We start from the raw sequence: 16304 nt of genomic DNA on the forward strand, positions 1-16304 counted from the left end.
TCTCTCAAGTCTGTGTATTTGCTGAGGTTACCAACACACACACACACACACACACACACACACACGTCACCCTGTGAGATGACCTGGGTCACCAATTTCTCATGCAAAGAGCTAGTGACTGTAGGATATACTGTAGCATCTGCTGTTTGTTTTATATGTAACCTGGCCACACAGGAGGGTTTTCTGCCACAGCGAGTAGCTTCACAAATGCACACACACCGGCTTGCTTATTACTAAAAAAGTAGTCTTACAGGGGTACTTGGGGATGATTTAAATAGTTACAGCTCAAACACTGACCTTATCAAAGAAGATGACTCATACAGCTCCTTATATAGCCTCTGTATATAAAACCAGTATGAGCAATGCATGCGGCTTTGTGGTGAGTGTGAAGTTACATTCATGGCGATGACTTGCATTGTTCAAGGAGGAATACAATGTTCTTGTTCTCTCTGAGCAACCTCACTTCCTGTCTCTTTGTTGCTTTAAAGGTTCAGTGGCACATATTTCCATCTGGAATGTGGGCTGCCTGATATTTACTGTGTTTATGTTTGTAGTAAGTGGTCAGTACATCATATGTTCCTAAGTGACAAGGCAACAGTACTCTCTGTTACAGCTGCAGGGTACAGTTTATTTAAATAACCAACCTTTACATTAAATAAAAATGCGCATGGCCTTTAAACTAACAGACCCTTTGAATATAAGACTTCAGCATTCCTTCTTGCAATATAATATGGATCTGTACATAACTACAGGATGTAAAAACTATAAAAGGATAAAACATAAAAAATAAAAAACATATGAGATATTTTAAACCATGTTGTTAACCTCCAAAGCCACACGCCGTCCAAATGCTCATGACATTCAACATCAGTGATGTACAACATTTCTGGGAAAACAGGGTTTGACCAAGCACGATATACAAACAAAAACTCTGGCAGTACGCAGCGCTGCACGTCTGAGAATTTGCCAGAACCAAATAGAGATTTATGCACCAAGTAGGCTGGCGGACTCGGGAGAGCGGTGGAGAGGAAAGCCTTCTGTTCTCTTGGCAGACACGCAGAGCAGACATGCCACACAGACCATGCCAGAACATCCTCAAACCACTGCAAAGTGCACACACAAGATACACACGCTACGGCCTGACTGGTATTTTAAAAGGCCCATTATTAGCCAATATTGGCACATCACAGATATTCTGGTGAGGCTATGTGCCAAAAAGTTAAAGTTCATAATGCATTAGGTAATTTAGAGTCCAACATCCCTATGAAAATGGCTGCATTTAAAAAGCACATTTATCCACAGCGTCCATCACAAAGGGTCATTTACCCATTCACACTAACATCCTAATGGCAGCCTTGATGCAAGGTGTCAGTGCCTCACAAGTGATCAGTGGAGCCACAGCTGCCATTTTGTTCACCCACTGTCCATAGCCTATACTGCTTACTGGGCTGTCAAAGGCAAAAACTTACTCCTAGCATTCATCATAATGAACTGGAGAGGCACAGTTCCCATTAAAATGCATTGAACAGCAAAGCACGTACATCTTTTCATGTTTAATCTCTGCAGAGCTGTATATCAGCATGGCATCACAAGCGAGGGAGGCTAAAAGGGTTTTCATGTTTTTGTGGTGACTAACACAGTAAAAAAAACCTCCATTAAAAATCTCTCCTGCTGGTTTCAGTGGCATGCCCCTTTAAAGAAACAAACATGTCTGAGGATATTTGTATGAAAGCACAGGTAGATAAATATTTGAATATCTGACATGAACTTGAGACATTCCCGTAACGGTGAAGCAAAAAAAACCAACCTTAAAAACAAACTGAGGATGCTGGAATCAAGAGACGCATTATCGTTGACATGATGTTATGTTGACAGTTGTGTGAAGTCATGCAGTGCTGACTGAACACTTTCCAAAATCACATAACAACCTGTTTCCTGATGCTGTAAGTAGTCAGAAGAGACCTCTCATCAAAAATATTAGCATTTGGTAAGGAAGGTAAAAAATGTGAGTACTTACATTTCAGCAATCATTTAGCGAACAGTTTTGCAAATCACAGACACTATTTTTGAACAACACTCTTCAAATTGACTTGAGGTCATTTCTCAGCCTCATTTGACGCACAAATGCAGCCCTGAGGAACTTAAATTATGAACATCTGTAAATGAAATTTCAACAGCTTAAATTGCTCGCTACCTTTCAACGCTATATCAAACATTTGACTTGATGAGGCGGAAAGTTCCCCTCATTTTAAATCACGTGCGGGGCTCTAAATAAAGCCGAGCGTGAGCTCACGAGACCTGCTGTAAATTGCGACTGACACATTGCATAGGATTTAACACTTATTCTTTACAGTGTCTTGAACTGCACTTGTAAAATAACTTAAATGTGTCTACCATGTGGCTCTGCTGCACTAACATCTCATCAGGGATAGACAGTGAGGAGCAGGCACACACATGCACACAGTTTCCCATGAGGCAAACATGTCTGTGACTTGTTGGTGACCTCACCACAGACCAATCAGCTAACCATTTTCCCCTCTTCGCAAACCAACAGGACTACTACACACACAGGCTATAAATGATACCTTCAGCCTTCAGGTCTTTCATTTGACTGAGTTACAGCACTGTCTGCTAATGCTGAACTTCATTCATCAAAAATAAAAGGCATATTTCACTTTTTTAAAATATAAAAATGAAATCATTAACAGTGAGGTCTTTCTGTTAGTTATGAACCAGTTCCATCTCAATGCATGTAATTGTAACGAGTGCTGATGCAATGAACAGACAGCCTCAGTATTACTCTGTTTTCCACCTTCATAGCATTCATCAGCCTTGCTTGAGAATGCAAACAGTGTATCCAGCACTTGTTGTGGAGCCAAGAGAACAGTAGCTAATGATAGGGAGTCCCACCCGCCTGTTAAAAGACAAGCATTACACCACTGCTTAGGTTTCATCACACTCACACTGCTCACTGGCTTTATTTCTCTGTCTTCTGGTTTTACTGTTAAAAACTAAATCACTACATCTTTTTTTCATTTGAAAATGCTTGAAACATCTGTTAAAAAACAATTAAACAAAAATCAGGGTGCAAATTAGATTGAAAAAAATAGCATTTGAACCGCAGACACAAATCATTTAGGACAACTGTTGAGCTGAGAAAAGCTGTAGTTTACAGTATCCTCTTGCAGCAGGCAACACCACTTCCTGGTCTCATTTTATAAGAGTATAACACTGAGTTTGAGCATAGTCTTTGAAATTAAAATGACAGTTCATCCCTGAAATCTTACCTGTAGCACTGTTTACAAGTCTGGATTGTTTTGGTGTGAGTTTCAGAGTGCTGGAGATATCAGCCATAGAGACATCTTGCCTTTTCTCAAACATAATTGAACAAGATGGCACTCAGCTTGTGGTGCTCAAAGTGACAAAAAAATACATTTGAAAACCTCAACAGCAATGTCTCTTTCCGGAAATCATGATCTGGTTACTCAAGATAATCCACATAACAAAAAGCTTTATGTAGGAACCATTTTCTTGTGACTGAACTACACCCGTCAGCTGCATCACTACACAGAAGGAAGAATGCATCTACTGCTAGCTCAAAAAGCACTACTGAGCTAGCTAACATTACACCATTAATGTTTACATCTCGCATCTCATCCATGAGTAGATGCACACTTCCTTCTGCGCAGTGATACAGTTGGGTGAAGTTTGGTAAGAAATAGAAGAAGAAAATTGCTCAAACATGACACCACTGACAACTAAGTCTGTGGATTATCCTGAGTTATTGGCTCATGATTTCTGGAAAGAGACATTGCTGTTGAGGTTTTCAAACAAATTTTTTGGCTCGACTTTGAGCACCACAAGCTGAGTGCCATCGAGTTCCATTATACTTGAGAGAAAGCAGACATCTCTACAGCCGATATCTCCAACACTTGGCAGCTTACACCAAAACAGTCTAAACTGATAAACGACACTACAGGTGAGAGGAAAAATATAATACATATTTACTTTTTTACTAATAGATATTAGCATTAAACTTTGGTTTACATTTACCATTTGCAACTGGTGGATTGCAGTCCAAAGGTGGGTCATTGTGTCCATTCTGGGTGGACTGCAAGTGACTCACAAATGTGTGTTTGTTAAAAAACACACTTTATTTTTAAGTACAGTGTATTTCCAGCAGATTTACAACATGGCTAAATGCAAGTATGCATAAACTATATATAAAGATGGACGATATGACAGCTCACCAAAACTGAAGCTGAAACATGTGGATCGCCCCCTAGTGGCTGGCTGCAGCATAGTGGATGAGACATGGACCAAACTAAAAACTCAAAGTACTTGTCAAATAAATTTTTCCCAGACATGGTTTCTGTCATTTAAGATAGTTTTATCATGCTGCTGTATGTTCAAGTGTTTGTTTTTCTGATAAGTTTGTTTTTAATTAGTTATTTAATGCTATTAACACTAATTTTACAACATGATTGACAACTGTATGAGCCAATTGATGGGCTCGCATTCAGTGGTGCTGCTTGCAATTGGTCAGACGGGCGTATGGATGGGAAATTTGATACTGCTGAGATCGCTACAGCGCAGACTCCAGCTCTGAATGACGTCACCAAAGCTAGATGGCAGCAGCTGTATCAGTGATGTTTTAGCTTCCTCTCTAACAGTGGGGGTAAGTGCAGACACGACATTCATCTCTATATACAGTCTATGCCCTGAATGTATTAAACTGTGTAGACCTTGAACAAAAGACTGAACAGAAATCTGCACCCTGTGGCTGAACCAGTTGGGAACCACTGCTATAGAAGATTTAATTTAAGTATCCATGAAAAAGAACTTGCATGTCAAATATTTCCATGCAGACCAGAGTGAGCTTATAAAAATCACTATGCTCCAACTCAGTCTTAAAAGCCGGCTTCCAGTCTGTTGACAAAAATAGCTGTCGGCATGCGTACAGAAATTAAAAGAGGGTGAAATAAATTAAAGAGAAGGTCATTGAGGGAGATCACACAGACATCAGACAGGAAAGCCAGACTCGGTCACTCAAAAATGTCACACACGAGCCTGAAAATGATACCCTCATCTAAAGGAAATTTCAGCTGAAACATAATTAAAAATAAAATGCCGGCTAAGTCCCCAAATCACTACGGTGACAGAAGAAGACAGACAGCTGCTGACACAGCGGGCCGTGCTGCAAACTGCAGCTGTAATTGGACATATTTCACACGAGCAAGCGAAAATCTGGCTCGTCCGACTGGCTGCTCCTGTATTCTCTCTCCATCTCCTCTTTCTCTTGTTACTCTCTTCCTCCTCCTCTATGTCTTACTCTCTCTCACACTAACAGCTATAATTGGGGGGTGTTTTTTTTTCACTCTCAGCAGAAACCCCGGAGAGCCTTGGTCCTGACCAACCTGTAATTACAGCATCTTCAGAGTCTCATCCAAGAGACACAGGGAGCCCAGAGACATGGCATGGTCCAGGATTTCTAAGAATGGACTGTGCGAGGTGGAGTAACGGGGGGGGTGTTGCCGGCTAAATTTGGTCGAACCATGCGATGCAATCTGAGGCTTTTCTGGCAACTGTTAAAGTGGAACATGTTACATGAAAACTTAACATCATATTGTTTTGTACTCTATTGTTTCTGCGTGACTCTGCTCACATTTTGCACAGTGATTATAATTACGGTGGCAATTTCAGTCAGAGTGCGATCCTTACAATTACACATAAGTAAAGGCTGAAACAGCATTACCTGTATTTTAAGTATTCTTCTGTTTGCAGCTTTTGATTGTGTATAAACATCCCAATACAATAAGAAAGACAAGGTTTAATCCTGAAACCCAATCACTAGAATAACTTAGCACTGGCAGCTAAGATGTTGAGGCGTTTGTACACCTTGAACCAGTTTGAAGTCAAAAACATGTACTGCGAGAGAACAAATATGCATCTGTGCAGATAGAAAACAGGTACAGATTTGGAAACAAACACATCATCGTGGTTCAGACCAGTATAGCAGCAAAACACCAGGTCATACCCAGGACAGGCACACCAAGATGTATCAAGTCACAACCGCTTCCATGCCAGAGCCTTCTAATTTACACGCACAATAAAAAAAAAAATCAACATAATGGCATACGCTTGCCCAAACGTTTCACTGAACATTTAGAAGCAGATATGTTGGATAAGCAGTATTATCCACTTTGCGGTGGCTTAGGTCGAAGACTAAAAGAGCCTACAGTGTGCTGTTGTTTAAATTTCTCTTCCTTGACCTCAGAGGGAGATTTAAAAACAACATCCTGAAACAGCCAGCGAGCAGATTCCCTGCAGGCTTCAGTCCAAGCCCTTCAAGCTACAGCAGCCCTGTCCTCCTCTGTCATATCTCTCTTCTTGGTGCGCAGCCAAGTCTCTTATGTTGCAGCCTTTACAAATCTACCCATCTAATTCCTCACTCAACTATAACTTGTACTTCTCATCTCCCGTTCTTTACATTAAGTGGCGAATCTGTGCTGCGATAGAAAATCGAAGAGAGCCATGAAAAGCATCACACCTGCAATGCGGGGAAGCCGTGCTCTAATAAATGATCCTGTACAGATCGTGTACAGAGTCAGGCCGGGCTGTTTGACGACAGCTCATTCAGGGGACCTTTTATTACTGAAGATATGATGCCTGATGATGCCCTCCTCCCAACAATACAATCCAGTTATAGCGTCACTGTGTTCCCAATAACAGAGTTCAGCAGAGATGGCTTAATTCAAGGGCAATGCAGAAATACTTCCAGTGAGTAAGAGTGCTCCAATAGGGAATGTTTGTAAAGTCAATAAAAAGTTGGAAAAAGTCTATAAAACAAATTAGTTACCCTCTCAACAGCCTTTCAGTAGAAAGAGGAATCTAGCACCTGCAGCATAGAGCAGATGTTGTGGTCTGTCGCCAGTTGAGTCAGAATAACCCCAGCCAAGAGAGGGAAGGAATAGCTAAACTGTGAATCACCTAGAGCCGGCAGCTCTCCAGGAACCATTTCCAACTGGGTCCCCCTTCTACTGAGGACTGCGAATGGTCAGACACTATTCATTCTTATAATAGCAATAGCTGATGTGTGGTCCTCCTGCGGTTTAAGAGCAGAACGTTCCCCAAAAACCGCTGTCAATGCTTTCTTTTCAGCAGGAGAGGAAATGTGTCAAAGGGGCAGAAGGAGACACCTGAACACAATGGGCCTAATTCACCAACCATTTTTTGATCATTTAACAAAAAGTATCATGGCCTTTTAAAATAAATACTACATTCTTCATTGACATAAGTTATTTAATGGGGACCGTGCCTTCTAATAATTCTATAAGTCTCTCTAAACACACATACACACAGCTTGGAGAGCACAGTGGCACACGTCTCTGCCCATATTCCTGACAGCTGTGCTACTGCAGTGCATAAAATTTGCAGTTTGTGGTCAGACTTCTTCAGTCTCCCTGTGGGCACGCGGCCCTGCAGGCACATGCCCTTTTATGGGGATTTGCAGGGCGTTTACCTATGCTAATTATGATCAACAGGGTTTGCTGTCGACTGATGTCAATGAGGACAATAGGGTGTGTCATAATAAGAACACAGGTGCAAACAATTCAGCGGTTTAACAACATGTTGTGAATGTGATGTAGACTTTTCATGTGACTTTTCTCACGAACATATTTAAGAAAAAAAATAGAGCGATATTGGTGAGTGAGGCCCAGTGCATTCAAGCATATGTATCGTACTGAGAGTATGCACATGTACGGTACATGCTGGGGCTGGGTATCGAACACTTTAAAAAAAGGAATAGTTTGACATTTTGGGAAATTCACTTTCTCGTCGAGAGTTAGATGAGAAGATTGAGACCACTCTCATATGTGTCAGTTAAATATGTAGCTGGAACTGGAACAAGCAGGAAGTTAGCTTAGCTTAGCATAAAAACTGGAAACAGGAGGAAACAGCTAGCCTAGCTCAAAAGGTTTTTAAAAAATCCTTTTACCAACCCCTTTTACCAAATGTCATGCATTAAACGACCACAATATAACAGGTTACTAGATTTTATTACATTGGGACAGAGCCAGACTTGCTGTTTCCGCCTCTTTCCAGTCTTTATGCTAAGCTAAGCTAACAGTTGCTAGCTTCAGTTATACATTTACCAAGGGGCATTTTCTCATTTAACTTATGGCAAGAAAGCAAATAAGCTTATTTTCCAAAACGAAGCACTATGCCTTTAAACAGCAACTGATATGTGTCTGTAGCAATGAATACTGAAATGTGCCAAAAAATACCAAAAATGAGGATTAAAGGCTTGGTCATTGTTGTTTAATTATCATTTGATAAGTTACTTCCTGATATTAATCATATTTTTAGGAAGTTAGGAAACTTCTCTTTCGGTTACTTTACCTTAAGAGACAAAATTAAACACTGATAAATAAAGAAGTTTAGCTTTTGTTTTTAAATACACACTGAACATATCTCTATGTTCCCTGAACTAACATTTTGAAAGAAGTATTGTTTTGTATTGGTGCCCAGAATAAAGTATGGTGTTGGCAACTGTATTAGAAAATGTCAAATGATACCCAGCCCTAGTACACACACACACACACACACACACACACACCACTATGGCAGCATGTCACACACGCTGTTGAAGTGGTATGTAAAAGTAAAAAAGATGCATCGCAGACTTAAGCCTGCAGAGGCTGCCCTGCCAATAAGACAAGTCGCCTCACAAAGACCCTCATCCCGCTCTCCAATAGCCGCCTCTGTCCCACACATGGTATCGATGGGACGGTTAAAGCACAATCAGCAGTGATATTACACCTCAGCACGGGAATCTAAAAGTTAAAGTGGGGCTGTTTGTCTGAGAGCTGCAGGCTGCAGATAGCATCAGGGAGAGGGAGTGAGAAAGAGGCAATGAGGTGTGCTGAGGTGATTTGCCTAGAGAGAGGTGTAGAGAAAGGGCAGCGGAGAGGGGACAGGGATTCCTTTATCATCATCCTGAGGCTCAGGAAGAAAGGGGGGAGTAAAGGGGGACACAGGGCAGGAGTGGCTGGGAGAGGAAGATAAGCCCAACAAAAAGCCTTTACTCAAAGTGGCTCTAAACGGGATGCCACTGCTGTGTTTTTATTCTTCAGGATGAGTTTTTATTCTCTTAACAGTGGAATGAATGGCGTAGCATGTTGCCCTGCTGAACTACAATCAACAGCCCAGTGTAATTCAATCTAATAACATGAGCTCATAAAGGTGAAATGTGTTGCTCTCGGTGCAGCTAGCAGGAAAGGTTCATACTCACTTGTATGTTTTGACATTGTGCTGAGTAGCCTCCGGAAAGCCAAGCATCCCGCACACAACTCGGCTGCTGTTGAGACTCCAGCCCAGGTCACAAACCTGCCGCCATCTCCCTGCATGCCTCACTTCCACCACACCTTCTGTGATCAGGCTCTTCCTCTTGGTGGCCATGAGGATGGGACGAAGACGGACCTCCTCGATTTGCACCTTACTGTGACCCTTCGGGAGGACACACATCACATCTACTGTTAAGTGTGTTTCTAAGAGTAACATAGACATGTATCAGAAGTAAACTGCTGTACCTGGCGGTGTCTTTGGAACCTGGGGATGTCTTGATGTCCGTTTCCATAATAGCCATATCCTGAGTGCCTGCGGGTCGCCACTTGGCCCTGCCATTGAGGTGCGGTGTTGCCACTGGGCCTGAAGGCGGTGGTGTGGCCTCGACTGGCTGTGAGATCCTGCCTGCGCTCAACAGTGCACACCACCCCCAGATCTTCAGAGTGTTTACAGTCATTCACGCCCCAACCGTTGTGTTTGCAGTCCTTCAAGGACTTCTCTGTGCCGTCACAGCGTACGTTATCCATCCATATCGGGCCTGTGAAAGGATAAACAATTCATGACTTCATTCATTGTGACTTTCATTGATTGTCCAATAGACAGATTGAGCATTGCATCTACACAAGGGCCCGAATCCGTTCCTAAACACCTAACACTTGACTTTTACTGGCACGCTGATTTAGGGTTGCACCTTAGCGGCGTGTTTAGCGGTAGATACACAGTATTTTACAAGGCAGGGTGCTGTAGATCCTGCTCCTTGAATCCACTCAACCTTCTCTTTAATTTGGATTTAAAAGCGGCAGTAAAGAATGTCCATAAACCACAGCGTTGCGCAACTCTGGCAAGCGAATGCTGTCATTATTCTCAAACAAATGCCCTTTTTTGGCCCACATATCTGCTCTGCCAGCCTGCCAGGCGACCTTAACGAGATGTAGACTCCAATCCCACAACAAGTTATCTTTGTCACTTTATGATGTTATTTTGGATCTCTTAATTGGTGGTCTTTTCATGAAGCCATACATTAAGTGCGTTGTGGGGGAAGCACGGTGTAGCATGGATATTTTGGAGGAGACAGGTTGCAATAAAATGGTCCAATATGGCCGCCTGCCATTGAGTCTAAGACGTCTTAAATCTAATAATTGACGGTGATAATGTAATGGGCCCTTTTTGGAGCAGACATTTAGACTTGTCACGGCAGGAAAAGCACAGGTGTAATTAATACCATTAATGATGGCTCTGTTCCAATTAAGAGGGTCAGTAAGTCTTGTCAGTGAGCCAGCATGCACAGTAGCAGGGCTCTGAACTAGTAAAGCTAAATGGACTGTAGCCCTTATTAATAGCCTGTCATTAATTACACCCGTGGTTTTCCTGCTATGACACGTCAAAATGTCAAAGCCTATCATAGCTTGTTTTATCACTCACATCCAGTCATTTCGGCTTTGGCCATGGATGGATTCATAAATGGGCTGAACAGGCACAAGCACAGGGGCCAAAAGTGTCAGGGCCCCCCCTAGCCTTCACTTAAAAAATGTCAAATTAACACATACTGACCAGGAAGAGACTCAAAATTACCACAAAAGCCCTGTATCCACCGAGCGGTACAGTGCAGTATAGTTCAGTTTGGTACGCTTTTTTCCCGTTTCCACTGTGAAAAGTTGTGGATGGTACCAATGGAACCGTTCTGTACCATCCCCATTTTTGGTCCCCCCTCTGTTGGGGTACCTAGCACACAGATCTGGTACTAAAAAGTGGAGCTGTGAACGCTGCAGTCTGTTGGTTGGTCAAGAGGGGACGGTCACTCTGCTCAGGGCTGAGTTATGGCTGGTTTTAAAGCTCATGTAACCACCGTTCATATCGTGGAGAGTTTTATTAGTAAACTATAACTGTAAAATGAAAGGATGTTTTGCTGCCTCTAGCAGCAGCTGGAGTTTGAGAAAAAAATAACTTAATTCACTGGGCTGACTGCTGGTGACTTTTAAGGTGGAACGTTAACTTGTAATGTTACTCAATGCGTGAGCTGACGACGTAAATCCATCAACACACCTTAAATTTCACCGTGACAACTTTGATCATTACATTAGTTTTATATGATATACATTTTTAGTAGTGAGTGGATCTTCAAGCATTTATATATATACTGTATGTATATATTAATTTCTACCGGGACAGCGTATATCCCAATCCTCACTCGGAGAAAAAAAGCGTCATGGAGCATCACTCCTGTGGGCTCCAGCAACACTAAATCCCCGAGCCACCCACATTTAAGGGTACTGTTTGTGGTGGAAATGCTACACGGACCTAGAGTCTACGTACAATGTCTGAGGAGTTACTTTTGGTTTAAAAGGTGCTATACCAAAAGTGTTTGGTGGAAATGGGACTTATATTGGCTTTCCAGGCACAGGCCCTGGGACCCATAGTGTCAGGGGGCCCCCTAGCCTTAACTTGCAAAATGTCAAATGTATATTAACACTACCGATCAGGAAGAGACTCAAAATGACTACAGAGACACAAAACTGCAAAAAAGGCACAAAATTACATCAGAGAGACACAAAATGACCACAAGAAGATGTTTAACAACTACAAAGAGACACAAAACCACCACAAAGTCTGTGTCTTGCTCCTCTGTAGGAGAGGTGGTGGGGCCCTTTGCTTATCTGTGCCCAGGGGCCTACTGTCTCATAATCCACCCATGGCTCTGGCCTATTACAAAATGGAGGCATTTGACCATTCCTCAGTAAAATTATCATGTGGCTTAATTGTAATTTGTCACAGGAAGTGCTCTCACCCACTCCTTCTCCATACTTGGCGCTGTGTGCCCACGTCACACCGCTCTGGAAGCCCAGCTCTCGGCACACCACGTTGGCCAGCTTGATGTCCACTTCATCGTCGCAGACGGTCCCCCACGTGTTGTTGTGCAGCACCTCCACGCGCCCTTCGTGCGGCTCTCGCGCATAGTTGCCCGCCAAACGCACCTTGGCGGCTGGTGCGCGCGGCGCCCTGCGCTGAGAGGACGTGGTCCGGCGGGGTTCAGCGCGTGCGGGGCAGGAGAGGGACAGCAGGAGGAGGAGGAGGGAGCTCAAGCAGAGGGTGCGGGTCATCGTGACTGAGAGGAGGGGGTCTGCAGGTAGGCTGAAGGTTGAAACACGATATTATTTACTTTATTCTACAACTTATTTTATTCATTTATTAAACTGAGCAGTGGAGTCATTTAACTGTGTTGTCAATGAAGCAGCCAGTTTAAAGCTACAGGCTAATTTCACTGTAATGAGAAACATCCATCATCTCTTTAAGATACACCCTTAAACTTCTACAACTGTGCGTAAAGAGTAATTCCCTTTAACACAAGCAGCCAGTCTGGTTATTAAACGGACCAACGGTGACATCCTCTGGACAAAATAGTTCAGGTAGTCTCCTCAATGGCAGAATACAGCCATGAAATGAATGATGCTGCTCACAGTCACAGAAATAAAACTTGCTTTGTAGTCCAACATTTGATTTAACTCACTGGTGCAGCATCAATTTTCGCAGTGACGCAATCCAAGCCAAAACGCATAAAATGAATACTTTTCACTCATGTCAAACATAGGCATATAATTAGAGATACACCAGCCTCACTTTTGTATTGCAACTCACGTGAATAAACATCCCCCAGGGCTAACTAACCAGACAAAAAAACATGGGGCAGGTTTTAACTGGAGGTTAACAAGTGTCACAGCCAAACAAGAACGCAGTGGTGGAGACAGACACTGAAAAGCATTAAATCACTGCACGCCACAGAACAACACTGAGCACAAAATACACAAAATCTGTTTTTCTGACTGTGACGGTAAAATTACAAAGGGACAAACAAACAAACAGACTTTTCAGACTGGACTCATAAATCATAGTGGAAAAACACATCTTTTACTGTGTAAATCATCTATATCTCTTTTTACTGATTAATTATTCAGAGTAGGAGCAAAATTAAAAACAAATATTTCCTTTAAATGTTGTAACTTTGACAGTATAACAACCATGCCGAATTTTAAAATGTATCTAGTTATCTAGTTAAAGTAAAGAATCAAGAGATGAGAGAAGCATCTCATCCCTTAAAACACCTGTTACACTTGCACTCAGATGCTAATGTACTAAAATAAAACAGTAAATAAATATAACTTACAAATCAAGTGGAAATAAATCAATATTCTTTACTAAGAAAAAATGTAAAAGGAGAAGGTAAGGTGAAAGTTCACTCACCTGGCAGGCAGCAAATGTTTGCAGTGGTGGACGTCACAGGCTAGGGGAGAGTGACTGAGTGAAGGAGTGTGCCTACTAAATGCTCTCCTCAGTCAATCCTCCCTTCTGCCCTCCTTCTCCCTATATCCCTCCCTCCCTCCCTCCTCCTGCTCTCTCTTTCCCTCTTGGTATCTTTCTCCCATATAGAAGTCAGTCAGATGCTCAAACGCAAAGCTGGTTTATTGGATTGTAACCGAATTGTCTGCATATGAAATCTAAAAACATCAAAGTAGTGATGATGAGGATTTGTCATTTTAACTTATTCTGTCTTTGCTGACATTTATGTGAGTGTGGGTGAATGCTTGAGATCAAAGACGTTCCAGACAGATAAAAAATCTGATGGTGAATATTTCAGAAATGTATCTCAAGCAGCAACGCCTGTTTCACAATGGGTTATTTCATAAACTCATTTTCATAATCAAATCAAGTGTTTCTCTCTGATTGGGCCTCTTCACTTTGACCCTCCCTGATAGGCTGAGGAAGCTTTACACAATTGCACGAGCAGAGCGTTACAAAACCTTTGGGTGTACGTGTGTGTGAATGTAACCAACAGGAAGGACTCTGGTTCCGGAATAGTTTCAAACATCAAGCCCCAAGTGTCTCAAAGAAGCTCCCTATACCACAGGGTAGATATTTCCTTGTTGAGATGGCCGCAAACCACCGGCTCTAAAATAGGCCTAGCCTCACCGTAGCCGTGGTGCACGTGACTGATGAGAATATGCCATACCACCCCTGCCCAGGAGTGTGTTACTATAGTCTAACCTATCATCATGGCAGAGAGAGCATAAGGATTTGAGTCATGAGTGTAGATCCAGATCATAAAACTGAAGGGAAAAGTCCTGCCAGGGTCACTTCAGTGCTCGGGTCCAATTCAGGCTCCCTCCATATCCAGACGAAGGCCTTTCTGCATGTTTGACACTTGTTTATTTATTTTTTGAGTCATTTCGGGAGGATTTGGGATGAATTTAGACACATGGAAATTTTGGGCCTTGGGCTGTTGTGTTGATAAACTGTATTCCAGGTTTTAAGTAAACCTCAGCGGGCACCTTTTTCAGGAACCAAAGTTTATTCATAGACATGAAGAATTACAATCATGACAGGGGAGGTAGGAACTGAAACATCAACCAAGACCGTAAAAAACACTTCCTCGTATGCAGAGCATCAACAGGGTGAAAAAAAATCATACGTTACATTATGTGTGTATTTGTGTGTGCATGTGTAAACTTTGAAGCTGTAATTGAGATGTTTGTGTGTGCAAGTGATGGTGTGACTGGGTGGCAGGATGGTGGTCCCTCCCTGGCTGGTAAACCTAGAACAGGAAGAGCAGACCCCCTATTAGCGGGGCCAAATCAGAGGGATCGCCAAGGCCGACAGGGAGAGGAAAGAGAGATGTAAAAGAAAAAAAAAACAGAAAGGAAAAGGAGGGTGTTCAGGTTAAAAATATAAGTATTGCTGTGTTTAACATTCTTCTATTATAACTTGTGCGGCACTGTTGCATATCAGACTAATTAAACTAGACCAGACAGGTGTCCCTGCCTGTGTGCCAATACTTAACAGCTCAGTGGGTGTGTGTATGTGCCAGTGAGAGTGCATTACAGGGCTCTCGGAGGGCTCACAGGGTAAGAGTATCTGAGCGAAGCAGCTCTCTGTGGCAGAACGCTCTCTCTCTCTCTCCCTCCACCTCTCTAATTACGCCGACCGAGCCGGCTCTGCCCTTACCCACAATCTGTGGAGGCATGAAATAAATACATGCTCTCCAACAATAAACAAGTGCCTTTTCAAACGACAGCACCTCCTCATGCTCACCCCCACTGCCGTCTCTCTAGGCTTTCATAATGCTTTTACTGCGAGCATGTAGGCACATACTGGATGGAGGATATGCTGTGCAGGTTATAGTGCAGAGAGCTGTACATAGATTTCATTAGATCTTGTGTCAAAGGCCATATTTGCCATAATCCCAAGGTGTGCAAAAATTTGTCTATGAGGTAAAATTTTTTAGAAAATTGGACTTAAATTTAGTGTTTGCATGCTAGCCCCCATTTAAATCTGATAAGGGCTAAAAAATCCTTAGCAGATATAGTTTTCCCTTTTTAAAGCGCATATATGCAATTTTAAAGGACTGCACTTTTACAGAGTCAAGGGAATTTAATTCAAAATAAAAAAAATAAATAAAATCAAAGCACCAGAGGCCTCCATATCCTGATTTTAGCCCCTCGTATGAATCAAGCTCCAGAAACACGTTATAATGCAACATTTCATTACACCACCTACGGATCTCTATGGTTAACCATTAATCAGTTAACTGCCAAGATTATTTTTGACCTGTTACGCATGTTGGTCAATAGATAATTTTACTACTGAGTTTACTACACTGTGCATCACCCGGCTCTGGTGGGAGGTAGCAAGCAGCAGTGCTCATTTGGCAATAGCTGCCAGTAACACTGTCCCAACCCAACAATGTGCCGTGGAAACATGGCGGCCACCCTCCGGTCTCCCTGAGCTCAATTTTGAGTCCTTAACCCCCTTTCTATGTCATCACTGTTGGCTCTGTTAGCACCATTCGCTCTCTTAGCAGGACTAGTGATGCTAACATATGTAGCAATATTAAATTAGTTTTGCAGCTCAAAATGAAGCCGCTTATTCAGGAAGAGACTGGGGAGTGGCCACCATGTTTCCACAGC

At 42.5% G+C, this 16304-nt stretch overlaps 1 protein-coding gene across 1 annotated transcript in view; it reads right to left on the reverse strand.

The window, feature by feature from the left end:
• loxl4 (lysyl oxidase-like 4) overlaps positions 1 to 13651 on the reverse strand; it is a 30417-nt gene extending 16766 nt beyond the window's left edge. The window contains exons 1-4 of the mRNA XM_033612576.2: positions 13585 to 13651; positions 12134 to 12477; positions 9594 to 9886; positions 9296 to 9510 (exon numbers count right to left, since the gene is read on the reverse strand). Coding sequence (XP_033468467.1) covers positions 9296 to 9510; positions 9594 to 9886; positions 12134 to 12446 — 821 coding nt within the window. The 5' untranslated portion in view covers positions 12447 to 12477; positions 13585 to 13651. The remainder of the gene's footprint in view (positions 1 to 9295; positions 9511 to 9593; positions 9887 to 12133; positions 12478 to 13584) is intronic.
• Positions 13652 to 16304: the final 2653 nt, after the last annotated feature.

This window comes from Epinephelus lanceolatus, chromosome 17, assembly GCF_041903045.1.
Source record: "Epinephelus lanceolatus isolate andai-2023 chromosome 17, ASM4190304v1, whole genome shotgun sequence".
In the NCBI taxonomy this organism is placed as follows: domain Eukaryota; kingdom Metazoa; phylum Chordata; class Actinopteri; order Perciformes; family Serranidae; genus Epinephelus; species Epinephelus lanceolatus.